The sequence below is a fragment of the Echinops telfairi genome, unplaced genomic scaffold (genome assembly GCF_000313985.2).
Source record: "Echinops telfairi isolate 266 unplaced genomic scaffold, ASM31398v2 ScPeMD7_2010;HRSCAF=2546, whole genome shotgun sequence".
NCBI lineage: Eukaryota > Metazoa > Chordata > Mammalia > Afrosoricida > Tenrecidae > Echinops > Echinops telfairi.
Genome location: NW_022105908.1, coordinates 7223573 through 7235682, shown reverse-complemented (window position 1 = coordinate 7235682; position 12110 = coordinate 7223573). Strand labels below are relative to the sequence as shown.

Genomic DNA, 12110 nt, shown 5'->3' with positions numbered 1-12110 from the left:
GGGGCGCGGGCCGGTCGGGCCCCGGGGCGGTCGGGCGGGGGTCGGGCGCAGGCCGGGCACGGTGACCTGAGCCCCTCGTTTTAGCGCTCGCCTGGTTCTCCAGGCCCGCGGCGGCCGAGGAGGAGGTGCAGCCCGCAGCGGCCGGGGACGCGGCTGAGGAGGCTGAGGCCGAAATCATCCAGCTGCTGAAGCGAGCCAAGGTGAGGCGCGCTGAGACCCGGCGACCTTGTGGCCGCGATACGCTCTCCGTTTTGCCGAGGGTCGTTGGAGGCTCGGCGAGTCAAACAGCCCCAGAATTAGCTGGGTCATCAGGGTGCTGGAATTCATTCAGCCAAGTCACCTGCGAGCCTGCGTTACGCTGCGGTCTCAGGTGCAGGTGGGCCGGGCGCCACGGGCGGAGCTCCTCTGCTCAAACAGAATAGCGGGAATGTTTGGGAGCGATGGTTTTTAAATTGGGTAACTGGCCACGCGGACACAGCTGGCCTAAGGGATTCTGTACAGTGTAGTCCAGAAAACACAGCGTAGTGGCTTGCCTTCTGTCCGTTTCGGTTTTCTTCTTTACAAACTTTGTCTCTTTGTCCACAACCTTTTCTCTCCTTGAGGTTATCTTCCCGTCCGTTTGGCTAAACACTAGTCTCCATGCCAAAAGCGGTCCAATTTTCAGCTCCACACCTTCTGAATGTGGCGGCTAGAGAATCCAGAGGCTAAAGATGAGGTTTTGTCCTCTCATAGAGTTACAATCTCAGAAAGCCGTTCTTCTCAGCCCCTAAGGGTAGCTGTTAATCAGAATCGCCCCAACCGTGATTTTGATGTGCTACTTCCATGACATCTCCAACTAAACTCTCAAGCATGCCTTCCCAACCCTTTCCTTTGCCATCCTCTGTTTATGACTGTGTTTTAGCATCAAAACCTCATAAACCAGGTGATCTTTTACCCAAACAACCAAACTCATTGCCAGTGAGTCATTTCTGACTCATAGTGACCCTTTATGACAGGGCAGACCTGCTCCTGTGGATTTTCTAGACTTAACTATTTACAGGAGAATATTTAAAACTTTTTTGTTTTCTACCACTATTGGTACCTGACCCACCCTCTTACCCTCTATAATCTCTTCCTACAGCAGCCAGAGTAATTTTAAAAAATGTAAATTAGATAGTACATCCCCTTTTGTATAAAATTTTTAAATATTTCCATTGCATTTATGATAAAATCCAAATTCCTTGATACGATCTGCTATGCCTACTCCCCCCTAACCCCCGCTTTTTTTTGAGGGGGTGGGGGTCGAGCCAGTCTCTTCAGTCTGTATGGTCTTCACTCATTCCCTATACTTTGATTGGGACAGTTGACATTCTCCCCATCCCCCGCCCCCATCTTCTTTATTTAATGGACTATTTCTTTTCTTCCCTAACTCAGTTTATCTCCACTTCATGGGAGTCTTTCCTGACTTTCCCACTTAGAGGAGACACCCCTTATTATACTTTTTCTTTGTTTTCCTTCACAGTTCTTATTGATTATAATTATATTTGTCCTACATGCTCACCTCTAGCCTGTAGGAAGGGAGAAGGAGGAGGTGGAAGACAAGCAATTTCCATATAAAGTATGATTTGAAAGTGGCTCACATTCCTTCTGTCTACAACTGCTGATCAAAACTTTGTCATACGACCACATTGACCTTTAAGGAATGGTGCTCTCCCTGTCACCCCTGTAGTTATAAGATGTCATCTGTAGGATATCAATAAATATTTGGTAAATGAATGGTTACCTTCTATGTTTTGGAAGGAATGATACAGCTATAATCAACTTTTTAGTAGCATATACATCCACTTTATATTTCATTTTCTGTTTTTTTTTCCTTTGTCCTTTCTTTTCAGTTGAGTATCATGAAAGATGAGCCAGAAGAAGCTGAGCTAATTTTGCATGACGCTCTCCGTCTTGCCTATCAGAGCGGAAACAAGAAGGCCATCACCTACACCTATGATTTGGTGACTATTCTAAGTAGTCTGAGCCATTGATGATGAAGGGTGGGTGCAAGAGAAGGTGTGCCAATGCCCCTGACATATATTCCTGACCTTCAGAATGTCTTACAGATAACTTTTGAACTAAATTTTCTTTTGGTTTTGACTTTTGTTACCTTGAAGTTTCACTTTCAAGTTTTAGTTCCAGACTAAAATGAAACGAGAGGTATTTAAGAAATTTAATGGGAAATGCATATTATGGGGGGGGGGAGGAAGGGGGGTCAGCGCAACATTAATTCTTTTATAATTGATGCAAGAATGAATTTAAGGTGACATTTGAGTGGAAGAATGATGAAACCATGCCCAAAATGGGCAATTTATAAATGGATAACTAATTTTAAGAAAGAACAAGACAGTGCTGAAATGCAGTAGATGATCAACTGACCACATCCATTTCTGAGAAAACAATCTAGGACCTCAGATTAACAGAAGAAATAATAGCTAGTACCATTGACATCTCAATTGGATTAGCTTACACGATTCTGACTGAAAAAGTTGAGCCAGCTTTCTGTTTCATGGGAGCCAAAAAAGGTTGTTTGGACTCAGATTAGCTGCAGAAAAGAGTAGAGTTTCAACAGAAATATTGAATAACAGATAAAAATCCTGAAGCATTCTTGGAAGAATTGTATAACAAGAGAGGAAACATGGCTTTAATCAGTGTGATCTTGAAGATAAAGTACAATCTAAAGCAACAGTACTAAGAAGTAGTCTAGTCCCAGTCTTAAAAACAGATTTGGTTTTGCTTTGTTTTTTTGATGCTCAAAGCGTTTTCCCTGTTGACTTTCTGGAGGGCCACAGAATGATAATACCTATTTATTATGGATTTTGAGAAATTTATCCAAAGCTTTAGCAGAAAAATACCCTGGAAAACTTCACCATAGAGTTCCTCTTCCCCACAACAATGCTCCTGTTCACTCCTCTCATCAAAGGCAATTTTGTGAGAGTTTTGATGGGAAACCATTAGGCATTTGCCTTACAGTCCTGATTTGACTACTGACTTCTTTTTGCTATATGATCATTTAAAAAAAGTCTTTAAAAAGCACTCATAAGTACTTTAGCTAATCATGCACAAAAGGGTACATTAGGGAAGAACTAGATTGTTGGTTTTGTGTAGGAAAGTGCCTTGACTTGTTGGTGCTTACATTGAGAAATTAATCTTATATAAAAATTATATTTAAAATTTTTATCCTTGCCATATTTCTACAAACTTTTAAAGTTCCTTTGTATTAGCATTACTTCATCTTCAGTGATGTATGGACCTAGATTTGGTTTATCAACAAATATATCTTCAAGTATCCACTTCTCACACTGTTGCTATTCTAGATTAATTTGTGACCTGCTTTTCTCTCAACTCTTTGCTTTTGGAGGGTGAAAGCAGAAGGGAGTCTTTAGTCAAAGACGTTTAAATACATAGAGACCCAGTGCTCTAAATTGAAAGATAATTTGTAACTTGTTTTTCAGATGGCCAACTTAGCATTTATACGTGGTGAACTTGAAAATGTAAGTAACTTTGTTGAATCTTGTATTTGTGAAGAACTAATCTCAAGGGAACCATATTAGTAAAAGGACAGACTAAATCTCTTTAACAGAGCTCAAGGAAACCAAACTCATTGCCATTGAGTTGATTTCAACTCATTATCGACCCTAGAAGGCAGAAAAGAGCTCTCTAGGCGTAGGGTCTCTGAGGCTAGAAATCTTTATAGGAGCAGAAAGCCGCCTCTTCCAAAATGATTCAAGATAGCAGTCTATTTCTCTTTGATTCAGCGGTCTACAGGCAGACTGAAGACTAAAGTCAGGCCATTTCTGCTTCATTAAGTGATCCAGAAGCCCAGATTGCTTCTCTAAGGTTATGTCCTCATCTGCATGGGGAAGCTGGTCCCTGCAGGGCAGGAGGATAAGAAGAGAGGACATGCTGCTTTCTTATAGAATATTACTTTAAATTTGCATGCATTTCTTCTGTGTGTATCTGTTGACCAAAACTTTGTCGTATAGTTACACTTAACTGCAAAGGAGGTTGACAAGCTAAAAATTGAGGGGATACTAGAAGCGCAAAAATGTAAGGAAGAGTGAGTATGAGGGGACAGTTTCTTTCAGTGTGGGTTTTGGAGAGAAATCAACCTCTGAGGATGGTTTCAATCTACTACAGAGTGGATTAACGTACACAGAGAATGGGGGAAGGGGGTAGTCCTGATGTATTAATCTTCATCTCACAAGGGTTCCTTTCTGCGTAGGTGAGTGAGTGTTTGTGTATTTAGAATCCAAGTTAAAGGAAAAATTTTTTCTTTTGCTTTTAGGCAGAAAAACTTTTTAAAGCAACAATGAGTTATCTGCTTGGAGGGGGCATGAAGCAGGTAAGGGTATTATGTAGCTCAAGTAATTTTTAAAATATATGTCCGTGAACCTCCTGAAACAAAATAAACAAAAATAAATTGTGTCTTGTCTTCCTTCCCCACAAGAAGGTTGATTCTCCCCACCAGGACCTTTATAAAAATTGCCAATCTTTCACAATTGCAAAAACAAAACAAAACAAAAAAACGGTGAGTTGAGGGATTACAGTTGATAAATTCCTGTTTAAAAAACAAAACTAGGGCTTTGTGGTCAAATTTGGTTTAAAAGTTGACTCAGATTTGGATTGGACATGTTGCTTGTCATGAATTAACCTCATTTCTCTTTCCTTCAACAGGAAGACAATGCAATCGTTGAGATCTCCTTAAAGCTGGCCAGTATCTATGCTGCTCAAAATAGGTACGTGTAGTCAAAATCGAGGTGTGGCAGCAACCAGGGAGTAGTGAGGTGGACAGAAAAACTTAGACCCTGAATGCTAAATTATCTTCAGGTATTTAACAAGACAGAAAATTTGATGTCACACTTAGTGTTCTATTTATTCCTCAGCTTTGAAATCTTGAGCTTTTTCTAGTTTTGCCCCTGCTATTTCTGGTAGAAGGAGCTCTGGTGGTGCAGTGGGTTGCTAACCAAAGGACAGTGATTTGAGTCAACCAACTACTCCACAAGAGAAAGATTAAGATTAGGCAGTCTCCTGTAACAGTTTATAACCTTCGGAACCCAATGAGGGCAGCTCTACAGGGTTACTATGTGTTTGAATCAACTCTGAGACAATGGATTCTGTTTGTTTGGTTTCTTTTCCATTGGCCTGCTAAGTGAGGCACACAGCCCTCGTGCTTCTCGCTGCATTGTGGCAAGTTTCATGCGTGAATTGGGCAGTTACAGAGAACTTTAGCACTTTCTAGTAGAAGAGGGAGGAGTCCATTGTCTTTTCTGATTGTTGAGTTTCTTTTTTGTTCCAGATAGCAAATAATCACTATTTATATCTTAAATGCCCGCTTGTAAGCTTTTAAGACCTTAGACAGTACACTGTATTGAGATGTAGCACATTCTCTCTAAGAATTTTGAGAATATTATACCAATTGACTGGATTATGTCATGAGACCACAGCCCTTAAACCCCCAAATCAAAGAACTTACACAGTGATTGGTTATGTGTAACTAGTATCAGCATCAGCAGTTATCACCACCACTCTGCCCCCCTCCCCCTTTTTTTCTTTTGATTGTTGTATGAGCAATGCTTTTAAAACGTAATGATAATGTTAGGTGGCTAAGCCTTAGTGATCTGGGAGTAGAGGGGAGATCTTTGGTTAAGTAGGACAGGAGATAGTGCTAGTTTAAAAAGATTCAAATATTTGATTAATCTAGATTCTTATAAGAAGAAAAACATCTCCCAGCCAAGCATGAAGACTTTAGAAAACAATTCCATGTGTCCCCAAACCAGGAACACTGATGCCTTTCATTCTCTTTGAGTTCAAAGAAAAAGCTTCTAGGCTAGAAGCAGTTCTTAACCTGTGTGTCACAACCCCTTTGGGGGTCAAACGACCCTTTCACAAGGGTCACCCGATTCATAACAGTAGCAAAATTACAGTTCTGAAGTAGCAACAAAAGTAATTTATGATTGGGGGTTCATCACAACATGAGGAACTGTATGAAAGGGTCACGGCATTAGGAAGGTTGAGAACCACTGTGAGTATACGCAGAGAGCTCTAAGAGAATTGTATTTTGGAGTGAGTTTCTGGGGAGACCCAAGACTAGCTTTTCCTTAGACTTTGAATTGATGTAGAGGTTCTTTCCAGCAATTAGGAAACCATGAGCACAGTGCCTCACTAAGGTCCCTGATCCCGGTCCCTACTATCCTATTCACCAGTTCTCTATCTCACCCATAACTGCTCAGTTCTCATTTTGATGGGGCACTAGATACACTAGAACTTCTGAGGGCCTTTGAGTCTACCTTTTGAAGAGCTTTGACCTTGGTTCGTACCAAGGAATACTGTGGCAAGAACCAAGCCTTCCATGGAAGAATAAAAGCAAGACTAAATGCTGAAGAGTACGGATTCCTACGAGAAGACACGCAAAGCTAGCATACAGAATGCTTTGGGAGAAAAAGATTGTTGCAGGTGCAGTTAGGTTAAAATTTTGAACCTTATCCTTTGATCTCCCTTATGATCCATTTGAATCTGTGCTAATTTTTAATATTTTCTTTTAATTGAGGATTTTATGTTTTACTTTGTTATTCTGGGTAGTTTTGTTAGTTAATGTTTTTCTATATGTGAAATCCAAGATAGGTAAATCTGTAGCAACAGTAACTGGATTTATGGTTCCTTGGAGGTCTGGCAGGGGAGGAGGGCGGAGAAATGGGGAGCTACTAAGGATGAGGACAAGAATGAAGGAAATGTTCTAAAATTGATTGTGGTGATTATTGTACAACTCTTCTTGATGTGATTTGTACTATTGTATATAAAAAAACCCACAAAGCTAGGAACACTGGAGAATAAGACATTCACATTAAAAAAAAATTGTTTTTGACATTCACGCTTTTGTAGAGGTGAAAGCTTGTTCAATAAACCCAGAGCAAGCTCCCTGCCTGCCGTTGAGTCGGTTCTAACTAATACTGTAGTGGTCCTGTAGGACAGAGCAGCACTACCCCTGTAGGTTTCCAGGATTAAGTCCTTAATGGAGTAGAAAACCTTACCTTTCTCCAATGGAGTGGCTGGTGGTTTCCAACCTTGCTTTTAGCAGCCCAGCACACAACTCACTCACTACATTCACCTGGGCTCTTTTATTCTTAATTAGCTTGGAAGTTATTCTGTGTTCTCCCCAAGTGTTTATTTTGTTGAGAGGCCTAAGACGAGAAAAGATATAAACAGATGTGAGGCTTAGAAAGGGAGGGGAATTGTTTATAGACACCTTGCACTGATGAGGTATGTCTCATGAGCAGCCCAGTGCGTCATATCCTGCCTAGATAGGGTTCTTCCTGCCAAACTTTGATTTGTGGAAGGAAGGGGAAGCCTCTGTTCTCCAAGAGCAGAGTAGAACAAAGAGCTCATCACTTCGCCCTTGGCAAAGCAGTAGATGAGAAGTTAGCTTTGTAGTGCCACTTGTAGCAAAAAATTGGAACAGGAGCAAGGCTGGCCCTCTGGGTAGAGAAGGGAACCGCTATGTTCCTGTGTATCTCTGTGGAGAAACCTGCAGCTGGCACTTGCTCTGTCCAAAGCTTTGGTGTCCTCTCCAGTTGGCTGAGGGTCTAAGGCTACAAAATTGAGCTAAATGCCTACTAGAAATGCCTATTTACTGAAATAGGAGAATGCCTATTTATTGAAATAGGAGCTCTATTTCAATAAAATAAACTTTAATTGAAGACTTTCTTACAATGTGGAAGAAGTAAAGAAGTGTCAAATCCAAATTCACTAATAGGAATCTTTAGTGTAGGGTGACCAGCCTCCATTTATTTATATTCTTAGCATCACTTTTGAACAAGTGTGTAACTTTTATAAGCAGAAAAGTTGACTCTAGAGAGTCTGTTTGTGGGAGATGATAAAGGCTGCTGGTACTGTCAGTAATGCTACCTTTTTATATCTTAAGTGACATTGAATAAAAGTGACATTGAAACAAAAAACAATTACTGAGAAATAGCACTTTGACACAAAATAGTGACCTCAAAAAATTCCCCCTTCCCATCTTACACTTTTTTTAAACTGATAATATGATAAGTTGAAATTCAGGTTGGAAGGAGTTGGTGAATAAATTGCTGATTTTTGCTTTGCAGACAGGAATTTGCTCTTGCTGGCTATGAATTCTGCATTTCAACTCTAGAGGGGAAAATGGAAAGAGAAGATGAGCTAGCTGAAGACATTCTGTCAGGTAGGAAAGCCTGCCTTTTGGATTTAACCTGTGCTCAGTGCTGCATTATGAGGAAAGGGAAAGGTGTTTGAATTGCGGGAGCAATGGTTGCCAATTTTGGAAAACAATGGCTATTTTTAAAGTCTCAGAGTTTGGAATGAGATTTTTGAGAAATAACCACCAATTTTTAAAGAACTTATTGCCGACATGTTTATATTGTATCTGTTACATGTTAATGGACTACTTATTCTGGACAGCAGAAAGGGAAGGACTGTCTCTTAATCTCTAAGTCCAGCTGCCAGTGAAAACGCTAATTGCTTTTTGGTCCCAGACTCATGTTTTTACTGAAAAAATGTTTTCATTTTAACTTTTTGTGAATTTTGGGAAGGTTTACAGAGAGCAATTTTTCCATTCAACAATTCTTACACATTTTGATTCATGTCAATTGATTACAAATTCCATAAGATATCATCACTTGCCTGATTCTTTCCTGTATTTTCTGATTCTTTTCCTCCTAGTTCCTTACCCATCTGAACTTTGTCCCCAGATAAGTGCTGCCATTTGTTCTCAGGTGGTTGATATTCTGAGTATAGACCTGTGTATTGTTGGCCGAAAATTGAGCTGTGGGGACAAGTACGTTTCTAGACCTAAAGAGTGATTAAGGGCAAGAGCCTTGGTTTCACTAGTCCTTCTGGTCATTAAACCTGGTCTTTTTTTATGACTTTGAGTTTCGTTCTACATCTTTCTCCCACTCTATCCAGGACCTTCGATCCAAGACCTTTTCAGAGCAGTTGGTAATGGTAGCTAGTTCTGATCTCAGGGTTGTGGGGACTGATGTTTGTGTGGTTCATTAGTCCATTGGACTAGTTAAGTCCATGAATCTTTATCACTCTTTCCTCCAGACAGGAGAGACCAATAGTTGCACCTTAAGAGACAGCTCACAAGTGTTTAAGCAAGTACAATGTCTACAGCATTGTCTTTTTATTTTTTGGGGGGGTGAGTGAGTGAGTGAATGGGTGCGTGGGTGAGTCGGTGCGTGGGTGAGTCGGTGCGTGGGTGAGTCGGTGCGTGGGTCTCCAGCATTGTCTTTATGGATTATGTTGTATCAGTTGACCTAAGCATCCCGAGACCTTGGGTTCAGCGACTCATTCCCTTAAGGTGTTTGATTATCTCTAACAAGTTTTCATTACTTTGACCCCTGTATGTTCCACTGTAATTTGTAGTAAAGGCAGATACTCATGTGCAAATACCCTTCGTGGAACCTGTATTCCCACTCTTCCTTTATGCTTGTTCACCATGTGTATCTATCCATGCACCTCTAATATTGCAGGCTTTTGTATAAAATATTTACTTCTGTTGCCTTTAGCTCCTTCCAGTGCCTTACCTTACCTCCATCATTTGTTACCAACCTTCCTTTTATTGTATATTGCCTTCTCCTTCAGTTAAGTTAGCATGTGTCTACCCTTTTCCCAGCTCCAGTCTAGCCAGTAACTTACCCTCTCTTCTCTTCCACACTTGGTAGCCATCAATGAGTGTTTCCTTTAGTGTGCAAACCTTTTCTTGACTTTTTCACAATAGTAGTCTCACACAGTATTTGCCCCTTTGTGATGGACTTATTTCACTCATGATATCCTTCGGGTTCATACGTGTTATGAGATGTTTCATGGATTCATCATTATTCTTTAACATTATGTAGTATTCTAATGTACGTATGTATCACAATTTATCCATTCTTCCATTGATGGGTAAACGGATTCATGTTTTTGCAGTTCATCCTCATTATGGAGAAAATAGCCTAAAGAATTATACTAGGAATAGAATATGATGTATAACTAAATCTCTAAATTTTAGTTTGCTCTAAAATATAGGGAATGTTCAGACTTGCTATTCTTTGAGGCAACTGTTTCACACCAACTCCATGCCAGGTACCAGTGAGATCTAGGGATGAAGCAGTCGATTTTGTTGCCTCTAAAGTACTCCCTTTAGCAACTTTGAAAAAGTTGTTCATAGCTTAATTTTGTTCCTTTTCATTCTTGAGCATGTGCCAGTTTTCTTTCGAGTTTTCAGAGTTTTATGGACTTTGGAATCATAGATAAGTAAGTGTAGATTTGTATAAATATGTATAATACATGATCCTTTACACAAACTATCCTTTTTTATAAATGCAAATGGATAAGCTTTTAAATACATTATAAATTAACAGGGATCTTTCATATTAAATGTGCATTTTACATATGTACACAATACACTACTAACCAAGGTTTATGAGACAATAGAATAGGAAAAGGACACTGCCAAATGTATAGTAACGTTGAAATGGGAGTGAGCCAATTCCTTATGATACCAGTAAGAGCATTTGTTGAATGTAATGCAAGGAGGTGGGGTTCACGCTCTAAGAAGTCCAATTTTACTTAGGAATAGTCTTGCATGGGTTACGTATGAGATTGCTAACGGAACCCACCATCAGCAGTTGAAAACTACCAGCAGCTCCACAGGAGAAAGAAGAGGCTTTCTGCTCCAGTAAAGATTCATATTCTCAGAAACCCATGAGACGGTTCTACTGTGTTGCATCGCTCCGGAATTGACTCAGTGACAGTGTACGTTGAGTCTCTTGCCCTGAAACACAGGCAAACAATATTTACTTAAAATGCTTGTTGAGGATTTCTTCTCTATACATCTCCAAAAATTAAAACTTTAAAAACCATTTTAAAATAAGTAATGTTTATACCAAGTTTGAAGACAATTGATTACCGTGATGCTCCCCTAAGTAGCTGTAGTGATTTCAACAAGTATAATGACTTTCTATGAAACAACCTTATCTGTTCAAAGATTAAAATTACTCAAAATCAAAACATTGTAAAATCGTAAGTAATTTCTGATTACAGTGATTTCTTCCATTAACTGGTGTCTGAAGTATAGTTGCACTAATTGCAACACATGCAGAGACCACTTAGGATTAGGGCAGTGAACAAGTGGCAAGCTAAGACTCATCATACTACCGCCCTGACCCTCATTGACTACACGCAAAATAGTGCTTAAAGGGCTGAGACAGTTCAAATTTTCTTTTTTCATTTATACTAGTTTTTGGGTTTTTGGCATATATTTCACATAGCATACAATTCAGTAGGATCAATCATATTAAAAAGAGTTGTACAGTCATCTCCATAATAAATTTTAGAACACTTCTTTCTTGTGCCCATTGTTATCAGCTCCCCACTTCACCCAACCTCCCCTACTCTACCTACCAAGAAACCATGAATACAACCACTGTCTCTGTCGCTCTACCCATCCTGGATTTCATACACAGAAAAACAGAAAGCAAAACATAAACACTGCTGTAAACAAGGCTATTCACATCCCTGGTCTCTGGTCACAGGGCATTTACCAGAGGCTTTACTAGTGTGGGCCCTGTAAATGAGTTTTGGGTTCCACTGTCATCCATAGCTTTCTGCAAGCCAGGTGTTCACAAATTAAGCTCATACCATTCCCTCCTTCAGTTTGTATTTTATCATTCACAATCCTTGGATCACAGAGGCTGGTTTGTTGCTTCTGTGTGGACCCAGCTGGGACCTCACTCAAGATGGGTGCTTGTTCAAAGACAAGACTTTATGACCACAGATACTGTTTTTTCTAATAGCCAGGCAACATCTAGTTTCTTCACCACACTTACCTATAGCACCCATTTCTTCAGTGATCTTTTCATTAGGGCCCATTTGTGCTAAAATCTTGAGTTACGATACGTGCCAGAGAATGCTCATGTTCTACTGATGTCAGTGGGTAGCCATGTTGATGCTTGAGGGGTTATTATACCTTCTAGACTAGATTCTACAGGGGACCAGACAGAACTCTTGTGTGTAGGCAATTTTAAGAGATGCCATATTTCTTTCTGCCTCTTTTCCTGCATAAATAT

At 40.1% G+C, this 12110-nt stretch overlaps 1 protein-coding gene across 3 annotated transcripts in view; it reads left to right on the top strand.

The window, feature by feature from the left end:
• Positions 1–90: 90 nt before the first annotated feature.
• Positions 91–12110, top strand: part of TTC19 (tetratricopeptide repeat domain 19) — a 52660-nt gene continuing 40640 nt past the window's right edge. Inside the window, exons 1-7 of one of the 3 annotated variants that reach the window (XM_045293374.1) lie at positions 102–200; positions 1872–1982; positions 3477–3515; positions 4310–4366; positions 4472–4552; positions 4699–4760; positions 8127–8221. In XM_045293374.1, coding sequence (XP_045149309.1) covers positions 1881–1982; positions 3477–3515; positions 4310–4366; positions 4472–4552; positions 4699–4760; positions 8127–8221 — 436 coding nt within the window. In that variant the 5' untranslated portion in view covers positions 102–200; positions 1872–1880. Of the gene's footprint in view, positions 201–1871; positions 1983–3476; positions 3516–4309; positions 4367–4471; positions 4553–4698; positions 4761–8126; positions 8222–12110 lie in introns of all 3 variants that reach the window. The other 2 variants (XR_006680363.1, XM_004709358.2) reach the window with 2 other exon arrangements.